This window comes from Pseudorca crassidens, chromosome 7 (assembly GCF_039906515.1).
Source record: "Pseudorca crassidens isolate mPseCra1 chromosome 7, mPseCra1.hap1, whole genome shotgun sequence".
In the NCBI taxonomy this organism is placed as follows: Eukaryota; Metazoa; Chordata; class Mammalia; order Artiodactyla; family Delphinidae; genus Pseudorca; species Pseudorca crassidens.
The window spans coordinates 12,904,246-12,929,479 of record NC_090302.1 but is presented as its reverse complement, the minus strand read 5'-3'; the positions used below and the strand labels follow the sequence as shown (position 1 = coordinate 12,929,479).

The window sequence follows — 25,234 nt, the reverse complement described above, 5'->3', positions numbered from 1 at the left end:
ACTCTGAGCGACACCTGCTTTTACTAGTGCGCACACTAGTAGATGGGAAGCAGGTTCAAGGGCAGTCACTGGCCATGCTCTCTCTGGAAAATGCAGCTGAAAACAAACCCCAGATGCTCTCTTTTAATAAACTCTTCTCTGAAAAATACTCAAGTTAATAAGAGGAACGAAGGAGGTCTTCTGAGGTCCCAGGAGTTAATTCCACCCTGCATCAGCCCATCCCTGCCCGTTTGGACTGTGAAAATCATGAAAGAAATAATTAAAGGTAAATTATGCAAGTGGAGAAAGGGCAGGAACACAAGATGGGGCCGCAGCGGTGGCAGGGGGACCGCTCTGAAGGATGAGTGATTTGAGCTGATCTGTTCAATGGGCCAACCATGAATGCCTCTCATGACTGCCCCTCCCCTGATGTGTCTGCAGGGTCTTCCCCTCTGCCCACAGGGCAAATCAAAACCTCCTTGGCCTGGCATTCAAGGCCCTTTATAATCCAACCACTGCCAACCATTCTACCTCATCCCCTCTGCTTCCTATACATCCCGCCACCTCCATCCTTATCAAACTATACTTACAATTTTCCCAAACTCACCCTGAGTATAATGTTTCCATTTAGGGTAAAATTGGAGAGGAAATTATTTTAAAAGTCAACGTCTAAGTCCTTTACAGAAAGTAGTCCACGATTAACACTGTGATGAGCAAGTCCTGTCATGGGAATTGATCTCCCTGTGGAATTTCTAGAAATTATAACAACATTCCACTTACTGGCTCCCCCAGACATTCTGCTTTAATTGGTCTGAGGTGGGGCCCAGGCACAGGTAAGCTCCCCAGCCAAGCTTGAGAACCACTGTTTCAGGTGTTTGCCCAAGTGCCCGCCAGCCTGCTGTGGTCACCACGTCACCAGCTTGGTCCCCAGAGCACTGGAGTTTGGGACCCATGACCTATGCCACCTTGTCGAGTGCTCACCATTGCCCTGGGTTGGTCATTTTCACCTCAGTTCATATGAAGAAACTCGGGTTTGGCAGCCTGTCCCGGGTAACCCAGCTGTCAACTGGGAAAAATCAGGATGAAAGCCAGGTCCTCCCAGGTCTGAGGTCTGTGTCCTCACTCCCTGCCATGCGGCCCCCTGCAGTGGGGAGCTCAGATCTCAGGAATCTTCCAAGCTGGTTGTCACAAACCATCGTCAGCTTGAAACGAGTAATAGTAGGAATACTTATACCACGGAAATAGGCAAACGCCAACACTGGGAGTTTTGTTCCATTCTGGTTTTTGAGAGCCAGTTCACGGCACCCCTCAATTCCAAAGCACCAAGAAAAGAGGGGGGAAAAATGTGAAATTATGTTCTTTTGATTTCAGGAAGCGAGCGTTTTGTAAGGATTTCAAATCCAAACAGTTAAAATTGAAAGTTTTTGAGTTTGAAGAGACAAACCTCAAGTGTGTGGAAAACATCCATCTGGAATTTTTATTCAGACGCCACCTGGGTACTGATGCATTCTGCACGCTGCTATGCGCTGGGCGCCCTGGACTCAGGGGCAGTGGAAGGAAAATTTAAGCGGAACCAGGCATCTGAGGGTGCTCCCTGTCTCCGCCAGTGACGGCGCAACAGGAAACGTTCTCTGAAACGAGCCATCCATCCAGCAGCCCTGTTTCTGCCTCAGCTGCTGGGTGTGCGGACTTCCAATATTGGAACGCTGGATTGGAGGCTCCTACTAAGGAATAACGGGAGGGGTCAACAGAAGTTACCTGCCCCCGCGTGGTCTCCTGCCACCACGGCTGAGCTCAGCTGCACGTGGTCCCCACCGAACAAAGATGCGCGGCATTTTCCCCTCACAGCGTGTTCCTCTATCAGCACTGCTCAATAGCTATAAAGCCTCATTATGCTAATACGATGCTTGTAGAGGATGAAGGAGATTGTAAGTTGAAAAGGAATAAAGGAAGCTCCTGTTCGCTGAGTGCCTGCTTTTGCAGCCAGGCACTGAGCTAGTCCGTTTCATACATGGTACTAGAACAGACATTTATGGAACGACGATCACGTGTCAAGTCCTATCCCACGTAATTATTTAATCCTTAGGTAAAAGAAAAGTGTAGCGATAAAGTATTTTCTCCTTTTTTTTTTTTCTGCTGTACGCGGGCCTCTCACCGTTGTGGCCTCTCCCGTTGCGGAGCACAGGCTCCGGACGTGCAGGCTCAGCAGCCATGCCTCACGGGCCCAGCCGCTCCGCGGCATGTGGGATCTTCCCGGACCAGGGCAGGAACCCGTGTCCCTGCCTCGGCAGGTGGATTCTCAACCACTGCGCCACCAGGGAAGCCCAATAAAGTATTTTTAATTAAGGTATATGCATTGTTTTTAAAGACATAATGCTATTGCACACTTAATAGACTACAGTATAATGTAAAGGTAACTTTTATATGCACTGGGAAACCAAAACATTTGTGTGACTCACTTTATTGCGATATTCACTTTATTTTGGTGGTCTGGAACCGAACCTGCAATAGCTCCAAGGTCTACCTGTGCTGAGAAAAGGAAATACTTCTGGCAAGAAGGGAACTGTCGCTGACTTAAATTCTGGTCTTTGTTTATTTAATATCTGCCCCCAAACTGTGCACCTGAGTATTCCACTGATGGAGAAAATGGTTTTATGTCTGTTTCTATAATTCGGCAAGTTATAGTAATTATATACAGTAGCAACTGATCATCCAGGGATGTCTACCGTGTCTGAGAAATCGAACAGTCACTTGATGACAGTGATGCTATGCCACTCTCTGAGCCCTGCCATTGCCTGGCACTGGACTAAACAAGCATTTAACAATGATCCTGAACTGCATGAGGTAGGTATCCTCCTGGTTTACAGATACAGAAACTGAGGCTTGAAGGGCAACGTGCCCAACGTCGTAGAGCTAGGAAGAGGCAGCACCACCACCGCTCCTCACAATCATGCTCAGGATTGCAGAATCCGCACCCCTGGGGCTGCCACATCCTTTGGAGTGGGTTCGACCATTCCCGAGTGGGTGATACGGCAGGACCACCCAGGAGTCAGTGGGGCACTGCTTTCTGAGTCCCCCACTGCCTGCAGGAAGTTAGTGCAGACAACATGGTACAGAAGCAAGAGTGGGACCTAATCATGCAAGCTGAGGGCTGTCTGGGGTCCAAATGGACACATGCCCAGCCCGGTCATAGGGCTAAACGTCTGTCACCGAGAGGGTAGCTGCCCCAGAAATGTGGAATCTCACAGGCGAGAATGACGCACAGGCCAGCTAGGCTAGCCTCTCATCTAATGCCACCATCACCATTACAGTCCTGAGTTGGATACTGTGTCTTCTGGGGCCATCTCACAAGACTGTGCTTAGGATTAAATGAGATTTATGTAGCGTGCGTAGCCCAACGATGACCCCATAGGTAGCAGTAATTAACATGTTTAATCTCTCCTTCATTCATTCACTCAACACATTTTAAGCTGGTGCCTACTGTGTACTAGGCTTTAAGGACAAGATGCTGATTCAAGTTCCAGGGCCGCTTTTAGGGGGGAAATAATTTGTACATGAATGAATTCAATCAACACACATTTCACCATTAGGAGACGAGTAAGACATGTTCACCAGTAACTGCCGTGAAGCCACAGGAGCATAGCTGACATTTTGCACAGTGTTTCACAGTTCATCGGGTGCTTTCACACTTGTCATCGGATCACTGCACAAAACGGAGATTCAGACGAGGCAAGGGACCTGCCTGGGGTCACACAGCAAGTGTACAGGTTTAGTTCCAATCTGGGTCTCTGCCACCAAAGCCTAGACCCTCTCCTCTACATCCTGTCTTACTTGGCTCTGCGTGGGCCCTTCCGCGACAGAGAGCAGGGTCCCGAGCAGCCCTGTTCCACTTTAGAAAACCCTGATTATTAGAAAGCTTTTGCTAAGATTTATCCAAGGTCTAGCCTCCTGGTACATTCTGTCAGTCTTAGCTCTTCCCTCCGGAGCCCTACTGAATAAATGCGCTCCCCCGCTGAAAGGACGTTCCCACGAGTCAGGATGGTCACCAGTCTTCCCCAAGCCTCCTGTGCCCCAGGCTGCGTGGCTTCCCGAACTGACAAAGCTATAGACCCTTCCCCGGCCTGATCTCCACCCTTTCCCATCCAGCCAACCTCTTCTCAGCCTGTGCCCTGTGCTGTTGCTGTCACCAAACGGTGCTGGAATCATATGTGCAGGTGTCCTTCCGGGAGCCCCGGGAGCTCCCAAGGCCCCAAGCTGGTCCGTACTGATAACCACACCGGCTGCTCTCCCCGAGGGTCCCCGGGCACCAGCCACTGTTGCCCACATCACTCAGCCACATGAGATGGGTGCTCTTGTTTCATTCCCACCCCTGGGCCTGGCAAAGGGTAGTGGCGCATAAATTCTTTTAGAATTGAATGAAACACAATGATTCATCCTCACACCTGGCGCCAGAGGGTTTGCTTTCTCCACCAGAGCAGAGGAAAGGGCCTGCCCCGAGGACAGAGGGTGCGACATGGGCCTTCCAGACAGCACGCTCCCCACAACGGTCCTCAAGCGCTCCCTGGCCCGGGGAGAAAAACAAATGCTATTTCAACAAAACCAGAAATGAGGCTGAGCTAGATCTTAGCAATAATAGTTGCCAGGAAAAGGAGGGCACTCTGCTGGCTCCTGCCCAGCGTCCGTGATGCGGAAGCTGCAAGGGCCTCTCCAAAGCCTCCTTCCAGGTTTGAGGTTGTCACCAAGGGCTCCGAGGAAGAGACCATGGGCTCTGGAATGAGCCACACCTGCTCCAAATCCCGACTCTGCCCAAGTCGGTGGGCAAACGGAGTACCCGTAAAGCGCAGATAATAAAAACCTCCTAGAGTTATAGTCAAAAGCAAGCAAGAAAGTAGCTGGCCAGGTAACACTCAATAAATGTGACGTGGATGATGATGACAGAGGAGGACAGAGAAGGACAAAGAAGGAAGCAGGGTGAAACTACAACAGTCTCCCCGACTCTCCCTGGTTTTTTCCCGTGTGCACTTCAAGGGCTCGAAGCAAAAGGGAGCTGTCCCTCGAAGCCTGACGGCGGAATATGGGCTTGAGAGCACTCCAGGCCTGTGTCAAATTCCCACTAATGATTTTTCAGCATAAATTAAAAGGAGTAAATACTTTCTAATGGCTGCTACAGAATTACATGACGGCTTCCAGGAGGATCCACAAAAATGGCTGAAATCAGAGGGACGGTCATTCTGCTGCATGGAAGCTTCTCGTTAATTTCATTTCTTCTTTCTTTCTGGCTTGTGGGCCTGCTTTGTAAGAGCTGAGTGAAAAGAGATGCATAACAAGCCACCCGGTACCCCAGCCTATTTCAATCAGCCTAAATCGGGAGCACTAAGAGTGTCGCATAGCAAGTGGGATTCAGTGTTACACTAACACCACCACCATCAACGATAATACTTTTTTATATCTATATATAATTGTATAATTTACACAGGACGGTTAAGTCTTCTCTTTTGACTTTCTATTTTTTTCTTGAGCACTTATCATGTACCTGGCGTTCTAGTGCAATTGTCTGGCTTAACGTTCACAATGACCTGGCATCACTCCTATTTGACAGGTGAGGTTGAGCCAGGTGGAGGAATTCCTCTAGGATCACACAGGCTGTCTGTGGAAACTAGGGTTGGAAACCTGGGTCTGTCAGACTCCAAAGTTTGCTCTTTTCACCCCTGCTCCTCTGCTTTCTGTGAGGTCAATGTGATTGTTTTTATTTGGGGGGGGGCAGGGAAGCTGGGGAGGCACTGTTTTCCCACACCTGGTGTTTCCTTCCATGTGACAGGAGTGACTTAGGGTAATACTTTTGGCCTCTCGCTGCCCCACCCTTGCTCTACTCCCCTGAGGAAATTAAATGCCTCGTATTTGGAAGGAGAAACCAGGTGGAAGCAGCTCAGTCCTTCCTCCCTTCCTCTCGGGAGAACGGTTCTGCTGCTCTCACCAGGGGCTGGGGCTGGCTCCCCAATCCTGTATGAGTCTCACTCTGGATTCAGCCATCAGGAGGCTCACTTGCCCACGGACATAAGACACATTCTCAACATCACCTCTTCCATGATGAAGGTGATATTTCGGCCCTTACGCTCTTTACTCCTCTGTCTTATTCTCAATTAATTCAGAATTTAGGTAGAGAGGAGGCTGCTGATTGGGCCTCCTTCAAGGGTTCTCATGATTGTGATTCTCATTTTACAGATAAAGCCTGGAAAAACACTGAGCTCTTTCCTAAAGAAAAGACAGCATGAATGTCGGCACGTATGCGATAAACAGCCCAAAACATTATTTGCTGTATGAATGTAATTCCTTTGCTTCAGATTAGGACCCATAGTTTAAGGAAGAGAAAAATGGGAGAATGGGGTGACACCACCAAAAATAACTCAAACGTGAAACAAACCGAAAGAGAAAACCCAACCTCAAATGACAACACCATAAATCAAGAAAATGCTGTGCCCCTACCAATTCTGAGATAATACATGAAGCAATTTGAATGTCACGAAGGGCCTGGAATAGAGAATTAACCAAAGCATTTCTCATGGCCATCATCAAAAAGTCTACAAATAATAAATGCTGGAGAGGGTGTGGAGAAAAGGGAACCCTCCTACACTGTTGGTGGGGATGTAAACTGGTGCAGCCACTATGGAGAACAGTATGGAGGTTCCTTAAAAAACTAAAAATAGAGTTACCGTATGGTCCAGCAATCCCACTCCTGGGTATATACCCAGAAAAGACAAAAACTTGAATTTGAAAAGATACATGTACCCCAGTGTTCATAGCAGCACTGTTTACAATAGCCAAGACATGGAAGCAATGTAAATGCCCATTGACACATGGATGGATAAAGAAGTTGTGGTACATGTATACAATGGAATACTACTCAGCCATAAAAGAGAATGAAATAATGCCATTTGCAGCAATATGGATAGACCTGGAGATTATCACACTAAGGGAAGTAAGTCAGATAGAGAAGGAAAAATACCATATGGTATCACTCATATGTGGAATCTAAAAAAATGAACTTAAGTACAAAACAGAAATAGACTCACAGACTTTGAAAACAAACTTATGGTTACCAAAGGGGAAAGGGGCAGGGGAAGGATAAATTAGGAGTTTGGGATTAACAGATACACACTACTACATGTAAAATAGAAAACCACCAAGAACCTACTGTATAGAGCAGGGAACTATCTTCAGGATCTTGTAATAACCTATAATGGAAAAGAATCTGATAAATAATAAGTATACGTATAGCTGAATCACTTTGCTGTACACTTGCAACCAACACAACATCGTAATTAAACCATACTTCAATACAAATAAAAATCCAAAGCATTTCTCAACTACTAAGGAGTCAAGAATCAGTTTATGGAGACCCGCCTCCAAAAAAAAAAAAGAAAAAGAAAAAGCCAACAATAAACCTTATGTGGGGAATAACCAAGCTCAAAAACTGAGCACACTTTTTGGAGCCATCTATAATTTGGAACTCATCCAGAGATCTACCTGCTGCCAGAATTCTACCCAAATAACAAGCCTGGGACTTATTACTGTTATTGTCAATAATTGAGACAACAGAATGTTGGAACAGAAAGGGTCCTCAGCAGTCAAGCCCAAGACCCTTGGTGAAGGAATGGAGACAGGCCAGGTGACAGAGCTGTGCGGAGGAGCCACGCGGAATTACCTTGGCGTCCACAGGCTCCACGAGGAGAAGCGAGTCAACATCAGAGCCAAACTAGGACCCAGGTCTCCCACTCCAGCGTGCCTTCCCTTTCTTATGTTTTGTGGCCCGCAGTGATGCTTGTATGTCCACCTCTCCGATGCCATGCATTCACACTGTTGTGCTATCATAGGCCACGTCAACAGGCTTCTGAGACCAGAGGAAAAGTTGCCCACAAACAACTGGCAGATTTAAGATTTAAACCATGGGAGACACTGGGCCACTTCTACAATAACTCAGCACAGAGATGAGCACCATTCTACCGCCTGATTATAAGCACTGGTTCCCCAATTTCAAAGATGCTAGAACTGAACTTGGGCAGAGAATAAATGCAGAGCCAGGTACTGTCACCCTCACGAAGCACCCAGATTATAACAGCAACAAAAAATGGCCTTCGGTATCAGAAGTACTTTTAAAACAATGCTGTTCCTCTTCTTCAAACTAATTAACGTTCGTAACCAGGACTAAAGTGTCTCTTCTTTTTTTTTGTGGTACTTGGGCCTCTCACTGTTGTGGCCCCTCCTGTTGCGGAGAACAGGCTCTGGACATGCAGGCTCAGCGGCCACGGCTCACGGGCCCAGCCGCTCCATGGCACATGGGATCCTCCCGGACCGGGGCACGAACCCGCGTCCCCCGCATCGGCAGGCGGACTCCCAACCACTGCGCCACCAGGGAAGCCCTAAAGTGTCTCTTCTGAATGCAATGGAAAAGCAAATCATTCTGGTTGGAAGCAAATAGCTGGATGGTGAGAGACTGTCAAAAAACACATTTAGTGTTTTCTGACAGTCTCCAGATAATAAACACAGCTTCCAGTTAAGCCACCCTCAGATATCTGGTACCTAATACCTAGTGGTTTAAAAGCAACTGGTAAGATGGGCAGAGTCTAAGGGTTTTTAAAGGATGAAATCTCCCTTTTTCTATATCCCTCTTTTTAAAGGGAATAAATCACATGCACTTAGAGAAGCGCAGCATTCTCACACCACAGAGATTCTAGAGATGAACGAACCACGGCCCAGAGAAGTGTGGGGACTTGCCCAAGGTCAAGCTCAGAGTGAGGCCCAGGACCTTGACCACCAGCCCAGGTCAACTCCCACGGTCAGAGCTGCCCTTCCACGGGAAGACTGTTCTTATTTAAGGTTCCCAAACCCGTGCACAGCAAAGAGAAGTTCCTGAAAATCTATGGAACCCACTTTCATTTTGAGGCACAAATTGAACAAACGTTTTGCATCAGGGATTATCTTGATTAAACTACGTGAGCACCGTTGATCTACCTCAGTCTTGCTAAAGTTCATTAGGCTGTCCATTTACTTATATAAATTCCTGTTGGCTCAAATATCTTAAAAAGTAAAACACATGTAACTCGCATGGTGGAAAACTGTGTTTTTAATCTATATGCACCTGTAAGAATTATAATAATGATAATGTTAATACCATTTATTGAATGCCTACGTGCTCAGCACTGTGATAGGCACTTTACAGAATAACAACAATAAGGATAATTATAAAATAACTATCACTTATTGAATACCTAACATGTCCAGTCATTATGCTATGTGTTTAAGTACTTTAATTCATTTAATGATCACAGTCATCCTGTTAAGTAGTCATTGCTATTATTTCACATTTTACAGATGAAGAAATTGAGACTTTGAGAAGTGACTGCGCTACATTTCACAGAGCAAGAGAAGACTCAGGATTCAAACCCAGGCCCACTGGATTCCTGAATCCTTTGTCTTTTCCACTATACGACGCTGCATACGCTTTATAGAAAGTATTGCTTCAAGTTCTATTTCCAGCAAGGACATTTATAGATGCAAGGACATTTATAGATCCAAGGACAAACTAAATGATGCTAAGACAACCTGTTCCCTATAAAAGTCTCAGACTTCATGATTTGGAACAAAGTAACTCTGCTACCAAATTCCCTGAAGAAAAATCGAGCTCACAGCTTCGGGGCCATCGGATAAGGCTGAAAGGCTGAAATACGAAGTGGTTCCAAACTACAGTGAAATTTGGGAGCGAAACACAATTTGTCTGTTGCTCCATTTTAAGATATTCGTGAGGCAAGGAAGCATTCCCATTTTTAATAATTAAATGGCTAAAATCTGCAACCTGATAAATTTACTGCTCATGAACGAGGCATTCCTAGAAGGGCCTAAGTTCGAATTAGCAGCCCCACAAGCTGTCACGTTACAGCGCAAAACCAAACCAATGAGACAGAAATGTTGCTGTTGCCTAGAGAAGAAATTTTCCCCACCACTTGTTCTCTTGTAGAGAAAGCCTGAGTCAAAATTCAGAAATCATCTAGGACTTTGCCTGCAAACGAGCTGGAAGAGAATGAAGAGAAGAAAAGAATAATGCAACATTTTCCCTCACGAGAAGCATTGTTTTAAAAGGGTGTGATTTTGCCTTAAAGGTTAGACTTTACAATCATTTAATATTTTACTTGTCTTGAGAAACCCGCACAGAAAGGCAGGGAAGGGAAACAGATTAATAAAAGCATGCATTTATGAAGTGGCCCTGTTTGGCTTTCTCAGTCCTGTGATAGCATGCAATGTACGTGACACCTATGAGTAGAGTTATGTTAAGTTGGGGGCTCCTGTCTCTGTGTTATTGGCAAATTACCTCCAGTGGCTGCCTTCACCAGGGGCATGTCCATCTCTTTCGTATAAGGAAGAGTCCTACTGACTGCTCCACCCCCATGGTGCCAAACCCCAGCAGGGGCTGAGGGGCCACTGCCCTGAGTCCTCAAGTGGTTCGGGACAGACCCAAGACCTGGGACTGGCAGGCAAGTGGTTCGTAAAGTGTCGTGTTGGGCCTGGACCAGCAGCGTTGATATTACCTGGCACCCTGCTAGAAATGCAAATGAATCAGAAACTCTGGGGCTGGGACTCAGCCATCTGGGCCTTAACAAACCCCCCAGGTGATTCAGATGCCCATGCCTTGCAGGGGTGGATGGAGTCAGGGATGGGAAGAGGAGGCGGGCTGGCAGGAAGTCGGGACCTCCATGTGTTCTCTTTCTCAAGCCCCGCAAATGTTACAGACAGGCCTGCACGCAAACTGGTGACGATTAAGCCAGACAACGGACGTCATGCACCTCCGGGACTCCAGAGGTACTTGTAGAATGAGTGTGCCCAGAGATCTGCTTTGGCCCCTACTGGATCCTCACAATGAACCTGCACCAACATCCCTGTGCAGATGAGGGAACCGGGACTCAGGTGACCTGTCCAAGGTCACGCGACCAGGCACTGAACCCGGGTCTGTTTGATCCCAGAGCTGGTGCTCCTTCCCTACATGCGGCCATTTAGTCTTGGCTTGAATACTTCCAGCTACGTGGAACTCACTACTCACTACTACTACGAGTCAACCATTATCATTTCAGGCAAAGTAAGGTGGTGGTGATTTTCTTTTTCCTTCCTTTACTTGAGCTTAAATCTCTCTGCAAATTGCAGCCATGTTTCCTTGTTCTGCCCATTGGGGCCTGCAGAGAGTTTATCCCCTCTTCACATAACCACCTTTCAAGCTAAAAATGGTAATGCCATCCCCTGGGCTCTTTTATTCTCTTTCACTCTCTCCTCCCGGCAGAAGGTGTCCAGAACTACTTCCTAATCAGGCTTCTGAGGACAGATCCCAGTCTCGATCCCTTACGGCACCTAAAGAAGTCATGATGTGCAGAAATACGACCTATCTGAGGCCTTGGCTGGTAGATTTGCACAAACAGACAAACACTCCCATCACTGGCAACCTCTTGTCATGTGTAGAGTCCAAGAACCCCAAGCCTGTGGAATGTCCCATTGTTTCTGAGTCTTGGTTTCCTTGCCTGTAAAATGGGGTAATGACTCGTACCCTGCCTACTTTGCATGCACCACTGGCTCTGAAACGACTCTGTGAGCTGCAGAGCACTGGACAGGTGTGGAGGTGACAATGGCAATGATAACCAGTAGAAGGGGAGGCTGACTGGGGAAGCCCCGTGAAGCAGGTGCTGCAGAGAGGTCCTCCTTGCCTGCCCTCCCCCGAGCTTACTTCCTCCATCACCCTTCCCGCCAGGGCATGGGGCCAAGTGCTCGCGAAGGACACCAAGGCACATGCATGGCTCCAAAAGCCGGAAAGTAAATTAAGATGGCATGATGATTTGCAAAAGATGTCTTAAAGACAGGATGTTTCTGTGCCCAGCAACTGAGCCAGCAGGCAGGGCGGAGCTCTGTGAGCTGGATGCCGGGAACGGAGTTAAAGAAGGTCAGAAAGACCGGCAGAGTCAGGATCTGAACCCAGACCTCCTGCCCCGGCTCACCCCACTTCACCACAGCTGCCATTGAAATCACCTGACAGACAACTGTCGGGTGTGCCCATGTGGACGTGCCAGTCTACTCAGGGAACAGCTATCCCCATAACGGCCCCACCCCCTCGTAAGGCCCCAGTCCACTTACCCAGCTACCTAGCAGACAGTATACCTGGAGGTCTCATGACCCTGCATCACGTCCCCCCAAAGCTGCTACGTCCCCAGGGCTCCCTGGCACCCCCCAGTTGCTAAACCAGCCCCTTTCTTGACCCCTCCTTCACCCTCACCTCTCATATCCAACACATCCCCAAGTCCTATCCACCCATCCTCCTAAATGCCTCTTTTTTTTTTTTTTGGCTGCATTGGGTCTTCGTTGCTGCACGCGGGCTTTCTCTAGTTGTGGCGAGCGGGGCTACTCTTTGTTGAGGTGCGCGGGCTTCTCATTGCAGTGGCTTCTCTTGTTGCAGAGCACGGGCTCTAGGTGCGCAGGCTCAGTAGTTGTGGCTCGCAGGATCTAGAGCGCAGGCTCAGTAGTTGTGGTGCATGGGTTTAGTTGCTCCGCGGCATGTGGGATCTTCCCGGACCAGGGCTCAAACCCGTGTCCCCTGCATTGGCAGGCGGACTCTTAACCACTGTGCCACCAGGGAAGTCCCTAAATGCCTCTCAAATACAACATTTCTCTCCACCTACCACTGCCACCTAATCCACACAGCCACCATCTCTCTCACACCTCTTAGCTGCCTCCGCATCCTCCCTGGCAGTTTGGTTTTCACGCTGCAGCCAAAGTGATCTTTTGAAAACATAAATCTCATCATGTCACCCTGCTATTTAAAACTTTTCCATGGTTGGGATTAACAGATGCACACTACCATATATAAAACAGATAACAACAAGGATTTACTGTATAGCACAGGGAACTATATTCAGTATCTTTGTAATAAACTATAATGGAAAAGAATCCAAAAAAAGGATATAGATATATACGTATACGTATGTATAACCGAATCACTTCGCTGTACCACTGAAACTAACACAATATTGTAAATCAACTACACGTCAATAAAAAAAAAAAGTTGTCCATTGCTTTTAGGATGAAAAGCAAAATGCCTGGACTAAGCCATTAGATCCTGCAGCCCCTGGCCCTGTCTCCTGACACCCTCCCTGCTTACGCACTATAATCTTGCCACCTGGGACTTCTTTGTTTTACCTGTAAATTTGTGGTACACCACGCATACAGGAGAGTGTATAAAACAGGTGCATACATTTAAAGAATAATTCTCATACTTGTGCCTCCACCACCTGGGTTAACAGAACACAGCCAGGATCTCAACCGCCCACGTGTGCCCCTCGCCGCACCCTCTCTCCAGCCCCGTCCGGAAGTAAACATCTTAAACTCTCTGATCATTCTTCCTTGCTTTTGTAGGGTTACGTCTCTATAAAACAAAGTTTAGTTTTGCCTGTCGTGAGTTGGAACCATACTGTAGATATTCTTTCATGATTTGCTTCTTTTCCTCAACTTGAATATCAATGCACAGAGGTACATTATTCACGCATTTCCCATTGACATAGAGTCTTCCCGTGAGTGAATACCCAGGATTAGTGCATTTTTCTGTTGGTGGACAGTTAGATTGTCTCCAGCTTGTAGCTTGTATGAACAACCCGGCTGGAGTTCTTTCTGTGCTTTGAGAGCCCCGGGCTCCTCTGTCTTGCCTTCAGGCCCTCAAGGGACTCATTTTCTCTGCTGAGGCCTCTCTCACTGCCTCCGTCCTGCTCACCTTGCTGAGCTGGTGCTCCCACGGCACCCTGCACCCCACAGAGATGTACGGTCATCCCTGACCCAGCCCAGGACCCACACATAACAAGCCCATCCGCGCGTGTGTACACGAGTTCATTCATGCATGTGTTAGCAGCTTCTGGTGCCGCAGAGGCCTGGACAGTCTGGAGGAAGAAAGAGAGCCTCTCCAATCAAACGAAGGCTCCACGGCGACAGGAAGTGCACACACTGAGCAGCCAGCTCCCCGCGGATTCTCACGCTGTGATGTGAGCACCTAGCGGAGGATGAGCTTGGGGGCGGATCCTACCACTCTGAACCTTCCAATTCCACCTTCTTCCCCCCTCACATTAGCCTCTGTGATGAAAGCTGCAAAGGGCTCTTCTGCTGCTTAAAAAGTAAAGGGAAAAAATGGAAATTGAATAAAAAGGAAAGGAAAGAAAGCAGCTGGAGAATATTGCCCACCATTTGGTGCGATAACCAGGGGCTTTCAAGTGATTACTAAAACCAGCTTTGATTTTGAGCTTTCATTTCTTTTAATCTAGCAGATAATTAGAGGGAGATCAAATGCATCCTGACACTATGGAGAACAGTATGGAGGTTCCTTAAAAAACTAAAAATAGAACTACCATATGACCCTGCAATCCCGCTACCGGGCATATACCCTGAGAAAACCATAATTCAAAGAAAGTCATGTACCACAGTGTTCATTGCAGCTCTACTTGCAATAGCCAGGACATGGAAGCAACCTAAGTGTCCATCGACAGATGAATGGATAAAGAAGATGTGGCACATATAGACAATGGAATATTACTCAGCCATAAAAAGAAGCGAAATTGAGTTATTTGTAGTGAGGTGGATGGACGTAGAGACTGTCATACAGAGTGAAGTAAGTTAGAAAGAGAAAAACAAATACCGTATGCTAACACATATATATGGAATCCAAAAAAAAAAGGTTCTGAAGAACCTAGGGGCAGGACAGGAATAGAGACGCAGACGTAGAGAATGGACTTGAGGACACAGGGAGGGGGAAGAGTAAGCTGGAACGAAGTGAGAGAGTGGCATGGACATATATACACTACCAAATGTAAAATAGATAGCTAGTGGGAAGCAGCTGCATAGCACAGGGAGATCAGCTCAGTGTTTTGTGTCCACCTAGAGGCGTGGGAGGGAGACACAAGAGGGCGGGGATGTGGGGATATATGTATACATATAGCTGATTCACTTTGCTTTACAGCAGAAACTAACACAACATTGTAAAGCAATTATACTCCAATAAAGATGTTAAAAAAAAAAATCCATCCTGGCAGGCAAAGATCAACCTGTCGCTGTTGGAGATCAATTCCCACTTACTTTACCACCTCCTCCTTCACACATTTTTTTCCTTAAAACAAAACAAACAAATAAAAAAACCTCCCCAGGTTACATATATTGTTTGACTTGTTTAAATACTACATTCATATTGGACATTTCCCACGACAGATACTCCCTTAGGAATAAGCAGCATTTTCTCTCCTTCCAAATTAAGAACATCTCATTGCTTTGCAGATTTAAAAACATCCAACTGCAAACTCCCTTTTATGGATGAAGAAGCCAAAGTACAGAGAGGGGCGGAAACTCTGTACCACTTACAGCTGTAAGTGGCAGCACCAGGATTCACCCCAAAGCATTCGACTCCAGGGCCCCTACGCTCACCGTTCTGCTGTCCCTCCTGTGCATTAAAAACACATGTGCATCTCCAGTCCTGCTTCCTCATGGGCTCTCTCTAGCCTAAGACAGACTTCTAAATAGCACACAGAGCTTTAAGCACAAGATGCTGGAAATCAACTAAACATTCACCAATACGGAAGCAGAGTCCCAGCCACTGATGAAAATGATGTTTACAGAACTGTTAATAAGAAGGGGAAATTACTGTCGCATAAAATGGAGAAAAATAAAAACAGCATACAAAAATTATACAGATCGTATGGCCTCAACTACAAAACAATATAGACAGCAGAAAACGATACCATTTTTATGAACTAAAAAGTTAATAATGATTACCTCTGGGTGCTTGAGTTTGAGAGAGATTTTTATTTCATGCTACACAGTTTTCAGTATTTTCCATTTTTTTTCTACAATGAGCACATATCACTTTTATAATAAGAAAAAATTTAATAAGAAGCATGTAGCAGAGAAGCAGGATCTGTCCTCTCCAGCCCCAAGCGCCATTTTGGAAGCATGATTGGCGGTCCTCCCCCACCCTGCCTAACCCCCTGGCCCGGCTTCCTGCCTCCATCCTTCCTCCCCCAGGCTTATTTCTATTTTCCTCACTGAACCAAGCCCAAGCAAATGATGGCTCCACCTCCTTCAGGAAGGCTGCCTTGACCACTCCAGGCCAGCCACTAGTTGAATCATAGGAAACTGCCACTCTTGTAAGTCAAATTTAAAAAAAGATCGAATATCAGTAATTTCCTACGATTCCACCTCATCCTTGGCTCAGCCTGCCTTCTTCTGAACTTCTAGCATGTTCCCAGTCTGGGACTCACGATTGCATACGAATAATTTTCTGTCTGGTTCTGTTCTGTCTTGCGGCACGTGTAGACCTTGCTTTAAGCTGGTGTTCTCTGCACACTGGCTTACATTTTATTCATTACAGTTTTGAAGATTACTGAATATGAATTGGCCACCTAGCTGGCCACAGAGCCCTCACAGGAGATGATCAATCACTCATAAGCACCCACTCGTGTTCAGTGATTGAAGCTAAAGGGATGAGTCCCTGCCTTAAAGTTTAGGCAAAGGCATGAACCCAACCCGATGAGGATAATGCCTTGTGTGTGCACGTCTCCTTAGTGCGCTAAATACCTTCTCATCCACTCTCTCAAGGCAAGAGCTAGACACACCTGGCTTTAAATCCCAGTCTGTTGCTTATAACTGGTGGGGTCTTGGGCCTGTCACTCAACCTCTCCAGGCCTCAGTATCCTCCTCTTAAAACAGAAGTAGCGATAGCACCTAGAGCATATGGCTGTTATGAGGACAAAATGGGGATAAAGGTAAACACCACTGTGCCGTACACAGTAAGTGCTCAACAAACAGTCCCTTGTGAAAGAGGCAGAGCAGCTACTATCATTCCCTTTTCTTCTCTTGTTTTGTTTGTTTGAGGTTGTTTGCTTTTGTTTGTTTTTTTTCCAATGAGGAAACTGGGCTCAGGGAAGTATACTGACTTATCTGAGGCCCAGTAGAACTGGTATCAAAACCTTGATCCTAAGCCCAGACCGCAATGCCTCCTTCCAAAAAGCTAACAACGCCTCATTTAAAAGCACATGAACAGTTAAGGCTCACTGGAGCAACTCATGAGGAAATTTCCAAACACATTTGCTCTCCCATCACTACCTGGAATAACTCTGGAAGGGCCCACGCAGAATTCCGCTCTGCCGTTTCCCCAAAATGCCGACCGACTGGCCATATGCTCACCTCAGTTCCCATCTGCTCTGCACCCTGGTGAGAGGGCGAACCGGCCTGCCTACCGGCGGAGGGGCCCTGCTTCAGTGTAATGGTCCCTGAAACGACACTCCCACGTCAGCTCAGGAAATCCGCCTTCCCCATAAGTCTAAGAAATGGTTCCTGCTCAACAAACTGCATGCAGAAGAGGCTTTTACTGGTTACTTCTGACTTAACGCTTAAACGTTTTCGAATGGAAGAGAGCTGTCTGGTTTTATTTCATGCACATAAAATAACGCGTGTACCATTAGTCACTTCCTGTCTGTTCTTACGTGAAAATGCACACATTTTTCTAGTTTGCTGACTGGCATCTGAAATGTGAAGCCCTTCCGGGTACAGCGGGTATGATGTATCCCGAAGCCGCGACACCCCAAGCCCGGGCAGATCGCTTTAGCTCCATGGAGCCTCTAATGATAATAGGGCTGTTGGGTTCTTAACTTTTGGAAAATATGATGAAATTTCTGACCTTCTCTCCAGGAAAAATACACATAGACATAAGATTTTGTGTCATTTCAGGGATCACAGACAGCCCGAAGGCCTTCATGTTTTCAACTCAGGTTGAAGACAAGCTTTGATTTACTCTAGGCCACCCACCTCTGGCCTCTGGGTCTTCATCTACGTCCCCATTGGCACCTTCTCTCCAATAATCTACTTCATGCACCTGTCTCACCAGCTGACTCATCTCCTCACGTTTCCCCAACAGAGCCCCGTGCCTTTGTGTCCTCCACCAGGGGAATCCTTCCATCCATTTGCCTGTTCCGAATATTACTCATCCTTTAAACCTCAGGCCCAGTGCCACTCCTCCTTGTCAGTTTTTTGGGTTTTTTTTTTTTAACTCTTCTTATCAGGGAATAATCTTTCCCTTGTTACTTTGTCTTTACGTCCAGGGCATCTTGTACTTTCTACCCCGTAGATATTATGTGTGGGTCTTGCCTTCATTACTGGCCTGTGAGCTAATTCACTTCTGTAGTCTTCTCCCTGGCACACAGTAAGTGCTTAATAAATGCTCTAAATAATCAGTATCTGTAATGCTGGCATGGTTTAAAATGAAACCCAAATGAATATGCAAATATTCATCTCTCTGTGACCCAGACTCCTTCCTGATTTATGTGAAATCTTCAGAGGTGCCTGGGGTCAGGCTGTGCTCATCTGTAGCGTTTTGCCACAAAGAAATCATGAGGGGTCAACAAAGCCCCAGAATTTCAACAAAATGTCAGCTGTGCACACGTGGATGGGCCATTCCATCCACGGGGTGGTCGGATGATTCTCCTGAAAGAATGCCTGTTTCCAGAAGAATACTCCAGAAAGTAAGAAAGATAATGTTCTACATTCACAGAGGCATGTTTAGTCTCGATAGTTTAGGAACCCCTCTTCTCTATCGTTGAGGGTATTTCAGTAGGACATAACTGCCAATTTAAGGGGCAGAGATCTGGGCTTGGAGACCTCTAATTAATGTGTTTTTGATATTCTTCCTCAGGACAGGACAGAGTTACATTCCTTGGTCAAACTATAAGCCCCCAGCAGTGAAACCGAACCACTGGGAGATTTCTTGATCTCTGTTCTCTTAGAATGTTTTGCCTTTATCCTAGATTCTATGTAGAATCCACCTAATTTGAGGATTCACCTAATGTACTGGTTCTGAACATGGCACAAGATCCAAGGGATACACTTGGAGTCAAGGTCAGAGTGAAGCCTGAGCTCCCAGTGAAGCCTTCAGAGGACAAATGTCTCTGAGTTAGGGCCAAAGCTGTCCCAGCAGGCTGACTCCATCCTTCACATAAACCTGGTTGTCATGGCGGTAGGAGGGAAGGGAAACTGGGAGAGGACCATGGACCAGTGCTGTGGGAAAAGGGGCTTCTGTGCTTTACATAAGTCATGTTCCAAGTGTACACTTTTGAATAAGAGGCAAGCAGTCTAGCCCCCAGCTCCCAGGCACTGCGGGGCATCAAGAACATCCTCTCAGATTACTCCAAGCCTGTCCCTGGCTTTATTTATATTACTCCGGGTCCTAAAGGGTTATGATTCCTGAGAAAGGAAGGTGGTTACCAGAAACATCTACAGGAAGAGGAGCAAAATACTAGTAAAATGGCTCCCCCGGGGGTAAACCGACCTTCCAAAAACTAATCAATTGATGGAATAATCACCTCATTTTTAAAATAACTGAGGAATGCAATTTATTCACTTCTGCTTCTGATAGAAGTGTTTACAAAGAAAGGCTTGGGCTCCCCAAATACCTTGAGAATAGAGGAAATTTTCCGTTGATTTCCCTGATTTCCTCCTTCAGCAAATGACCCACCTTCTTCATTTTAGTTTTGTCTTGTACGATTCAGACAGACAGAATCATTACGTACACAACTCAAATAGGCTCCTTCAGGAGCTGGTGACTTATGTTTCACCATCAGCGTAACTTTAAAGCAGCCTGATGGACCACATGGTGACCCCAAGAATTAGCGTTTGTCTAATCCTCTCAGATGTCCTGAGGGTCTCTCATATGTGTCATTTCACATGATGCCCGTGACAGTCCAGCCAAGGAGATCCCTTGATCCCCATTTCAAAGATGAGATCAGAGAATAAAGCGACTTGGCCAAGCTCACAGTGCAATGATCAGAGATGAAGGACTTCAACCCAGACCTGGCTGATGCCAAGTCCAGTGCCTTGTCAGGACACACGCTTCTCCTCTGCCCGGGATGCTTGGGAGGGACGTTCTTGAACCAGAGAGCTGACTGGCATGATGGTTTCTAAGGTCCCTTCCCATTCTAACAGTCTGTGCTTCTATCAATAAAATGAGGGGGTTGGATTAAACCAGAGGTTTTAGAAACTTCTTGTAGCAGAAAAGATCCCTTCCTCTCGAAGGAAATCTCTAGAATGCCGAGACATAACATAGGTCATCCCAGCTCCCCTCTGGTTGAAAAAGAAATGACTTCCACCCAAATGTCCATCAGGTGACAAATGGATAATAAAATGTGGTATGTCCATAGAATGGAATATTAGTTGGCCATTAAAAAGGAACAAAATATTGATACATGCTACCCCATGGGTGAACCTCAAAAACATGGTAAGTGAAAGAAGACAGACACAAAAAACTCCATTTACATGAAGAATCCAGGATATGGAAATCCAGAGACAGAAAGTAGGCTGGTGGAGGCGGGGATGGGGAATGATTGCTTAATGGATACAGGGCTTCCTTCTGGGGTAACAAAACGTTTTGGAGCTAGAAAGCGGTGATGGTTGCACAACATTATGAATGTACTAGATGCCACTTTTATATGGCTAATTTTATATTGTGTGAATTTCACCTCCATATGTGTGTGTGGAGATAGATGACGGTTCTAGAATCCTCCCCTTTTAGCCTCCCCCTTCCCCTGTCCCTGCAGTGCCTCCAAAGAACCCTAGTATGTAAATCAATAGAGTCACCAGATATTACAAAAAGTCATCAGAGTTCAAAACAGCTCTCATATGACAGCTATTTTATTCCTTCAGGGGCCAAGTGTATTTTCTCTTAACCCAACAAATAAATTTGCCTGGGCCGGTGACATCATGCTACTTGGAAACAAAACTTTCCACTGGCAGCCAGCTCCACTGTCAAGTCTAGTCCACAGTGATCTAACAGCTTTGGTTTTAGGATATGTCATCGGTTTTAAACTCGAAAGTCTGCTTTAAGTATACCAGAAAAGATCCTGGCAACCAAGCGTTACCTTTTGTTTGTTCAGATTCTAGTAGATAATTTTATTGTTAGCAGTAAACCAAGCGTTATTAAGTCCCTACTATATAGTAAAAGTCTTTCACGTTGTTTCATTTAAATGTCATTATTTCCATTTTATAGAAAAGGATACTGGGGCTCAGAATACCTCTGTACGTCCGCAAGGTCAGGATTTGAATCTCAGTCTCTTCAGCTCAAGAGAAAGTTCTATCAACTACGGCAAGATGGGTCTCAGCAGGGTTGCGAGTTCCTCTCACCATGGAAGGCATGAGGACTGCTTTCAGTCCCACCAAAGAACTGACCCCAGCCTACCTGCCCTTCCGGGGTGTGTGAAGATGCATGACACACGGACACACGTGTCTGGTGCCCTTCCAAGGCCCCCCTCTGCACCTTCCCCGAGCAGTTTAGACATATGAGGAGTTCAGGACATCTATCGACCTTTTTTCTTTAGTCTGTGCAGGAAAAGTGAAAGCCCACTTCAACAGTCTTGCTGACAAAGCGTACTCAGGAAAGAACTGATGAAGGACACATCAGACCCTCTTTTGCTAAGGAGTTGAAGGGGAAGGCTAGGATACCATTTGTTTATAACTGTTTATGTTGGATCCTATTCAAACACAAGAAACTCCAGCTTCTAAAGTTAACTGCCAGCCTAGAAGTCCATGTGACATCACTTCCTGCAGTTGGAGTGACCTGGACCCAGACTGGAACACACAATTCAGCACTACAACACTGTGCACTATCTGTGGGCACAAATATGGTACTTTTCCAAGTTATACTGAAACATTTCTACATAAAAGAGTTGAGAATAATTTCAGCCTTTTTGTATGGTAAAGCTATTAAAATGATAATAATAATTCTTTACATAAAAATTCACTTTACAGATTACAAAATTCTTTCATGGACAATCATTGCTGGGTTTTTTTTTTTAAATGGTATAATTAAGGAAAAATATCAGTAAATGACATTTAGCTATTAACATACACCCTCCTATTGTAGGTAAGGAAAGGATGAGGTGGAAGCGTTTTTCTATTAAAATTGAAGTCAGGTTCTTGAAGCTCTAACTGTTCCTGATTACCAATAAAAAACAAACAAAGTCGATGCTTTTTAAATTAAAAATGAGGTGCTGCTACTTATGACTTGATAAGTCGTACAATGCCTTGCCCATCCTTCCCAGTGGTCCTGGGTCCATTTAAATTGCTTTTAAATTTTAGATCTGCAGCTCATGTGGATCATACCGAATGCCAGGTGTTGGTGAAGAAAAACAACTAGAACCAGATAAAGAAAGTTAATCATGTGTTGAGGCCATCTAATGTGAAAAATACAGTGGTACCCTTACCTCTCTTCCTGGTTTTGGTGGCAGAGGTTAAGAAAGCTCAGGCCACACAATGGCCTTCGAACTTGTTCCCACCAAAGGAATCAGAAGGCTCATGTGTCAAGGTCATCTTTAAAAGTATGCCCCTGGGCCACACTGGCGTGGAAAGCCACCAGAATCTCCCCGCAGTGCAATACGGTCTCTCAAGACCTAACCTCTACTGGGGAGATCAATGACCATTAGAGAGTAGATTTTTGAGAAATGAGTTATATCACAATGAATCTGACCGAACTGCAATTAGTCCACTGCTTTTCCTTAGGGATGGCTAAAAACAGCAGCTGCATGCGTGTATGCGTAGACCCATTACCCAGCTGCCATGGGCTGCTCGGAGGATTCTGCAGACCTGACATGCCACCACTTTGAAGCCCTAGTCGGTGGAGGCAGGATCGGCCCACGTGAATGACAGGTGACCGTTCTCAGCGAGTCTTGCTGGCAATGGATCTGTGCCTCACACAGCAAAGAAGGCGCTGGAAGAGAACTGGGCCGAGCAGGCACCATCCAGCCTGACTCAGAATATGCCAAATGCTCCTTCCGAGTGACGTTTCCTGTAGGGCAGTGGCTCTCAACCTTGGCCGCATGATAGAATCACCTAGGGAACCTCAACTATTTCTGTGGCCAGGCCTCCAGCCCAGGCTAATTAAAAGCATCTCTAGATGTGTGGGTGCTTGCACTGGTATTTATGAAAGCTCTCCAGATGGTTCTAATGTGCGGCCAAGGGGAGAAGCGCTACTGCAGGGTGATTCGAACAATATGTGGGCTTGAGCCCAGCTGGTGAGGGGCTGCAGTAGAGGAACCTGCAAAACACCGCTTGCTTAGGGAAGTCAGCGTTCCTCACGTTCGCGAACCATAGCTGACAAGTGCTTTACTTGTCTGGGAGCGTTTGAGTCAATCTGATATGTCGGGGGTACCAGGAGCGCTGTTGGGATTGCTTGTCTTTGATTTTTCTGCCTAAAAGAGGCACAATGATATTCACTCAACACTTACTTTGTGAAAGCCAGGAATCTGGTAACAAAACAATGCAAACAAAATACCCAAGTGAAATGTCATTCATTTCAGGGGTGATTCCATGGAGGGAGGGGCAGGGCACATACTCCCATCAATATCCCAGTGTAACATCCACTGGGTGGGTAGGATGGAGAAGAATTATAACTGTTGTAAATATTACAGAACTGCCACAAGTTCAATAATTGGTTCTGCAGGTTTTGAAACAAAAAGCTTATACTGCAAGAATGCAAACATCATGAAGAAAATTAAAAGGAAGCGATCCTTACCACGTCCAAGTTACCTGTGGCCCTCTCCTCCGGCATTTTGTACTCTCTCCCTGTGCTTGAGGATTTCACAGAGAAGCACCAGGTGGGCAATGGTGAGTGAGGGGAGATGCTATCACTGGGGGACAGTGGGTTTTTAGAGAAGACTTTCCAGACTCAGATAACCGTCGGCTAGAAATTCATCCACTGAACCCCAAGTGTTGGATTCATGTTGTAGGTCTCCATCACCTGACTTCGAGTCACTATATCTGGAGGCTGATACTCATAGATGAAACTACGATTTATTAGACTGCTTCACGTATAAACCTCACTCCCAATGTTAACATGTTTTAAGAACTTAACTTACCTGCTTAGGACGCAGGAAGCAGAGTTGATAGAAATAAATGATATAAAAAATACTTACTGGCTCTCTCTTTTCTTCTTAAATGGGTCCATGAGACGCAGTGTGTCTCTGATGACGGCCACTTTCACTTCTTCATCGACAAGGCTGGGGACATTCTCAAACACCCCTGGAGAGAGCTTGAAGGGTAAGGATTCCATGTTACAGTGGAGAGAGTGATTCAGCACCAACTGACCACCAGCACAAGCCCCAGTGGTTGTACTGTTAGAATTCTCTAAAGGCTCCCTTCAGTCTACCTGAAAAATGTCAGTTTCCTTTTACAAATCAACAAAATACATGAAGGGGAAAAACAGCGCTATGTGTTTCTCATTATCAAAATGATACGTGCTCGTTGTAGAAAAACTGGAAAGATGGCAGAGAGGAAGAAAATTAAAAGAATCCGTATAGTCCCCACAAAACCCAGTATTAATCGTTGGTGTATTTCTTTCCAGTCTTTTTTATGCATTCTTAAGTGGCGGGGGGAACGGGGGGGGAGAAAAAGATAACCACTGTTAAATGTACTATTTATCTTAGTGATTCAAGCATGTCGACATGGCTAAATCATATTCGTAGAATTTCAATTAGTTCATCTCCTGAGGCTAACTAATTAGTTCATGTCAAAACTGATGGAAAGGCTCAGCTGCTTCTACATTTGCAGATCGTAAGAAGTGGAGAATGGCATGCTGGGAAGTTACCATAGGTCGGGTGGAGCTTATATTAATAGATGATGTTCAGAGCTCAACAAAATTGAAATCATGTAGGCCTGAACAGAACTTTGCTGGGCAAATCTGAGAACGTCGAATCTCATTTAGCCAAGGGAGCAACAGGAGAGTGGGAACATTCGGTTGGATGGTAATATATTCAATGAGATACTCAAAATACTCACTTCTTGCTCGTGTTCGATTCTCATGCTGGGGTTTGCATTTACTTCAAGTAGTATAGGCTTCAGATTTTTCATGAGAAGAATGTCAAAGCCTAAAATCTGGGGCAGTATAAACATAATTCAGAATTACTCCCTTTAGCTGCAGTGTCTTTGCAGGAATCGAGTATGGTATTAGGGGAGTCAAGGTGAAAATTAATTCCAACCCCACCCCCAGCCTGGGCCTTGACCCTGGCTTCTCTCGTCCACAGGCCCTCTTCCTCTGGATGTACTTGTCAGGCCAAATGGACAGCAGAAAATTTTATAGGGGCCTTGGTAATGGGATGAGGTCCCATGGTTCACTTCAGCACCATCGGTGTCGTCTGAAGTGCGGTGGTAAGATGATGAC

At 46.0% G+C, this 25,234-nt stretch overlaps 1 protein-coding gene across 13 annotated transcripts in view; it reads right to left on the bottom strand.

The window, feature by feature from the left end:
• The window catches only part of TTLL11 (tubulin tyrosine ligase like 11), a 266,594-nt gene that overhangs the window by 132,055 nt on the left and 109,305 nt on the right, over nucleotides 1–25,234 (bottom strand). For all 13 annotated transcript variants that reach the window (XR_010944864.1, XM_067743438.1, XM_067743431.1 and 10 more), the window contains 2 exons: nucleotides 24,853–24,948; nucleotides 23,991–24,106 (listed from right to left, as the gene is read on the bottom strand). Coding sequence is in view for 12 of the 13 variants with exons in the window: in XM_067743438.1 (XP_067599539.1) it covers nucleotides 23,991–24,106; nucleotides 24,853–24,948 (212 nt within the window). In the remaining variant the exon portion in view is untranslated. The remainder of the gene's footprint in view (nucleotides 1–23,990; nucleotides 24,107–24,852; nucleotides 24,949–25,234) is intronic.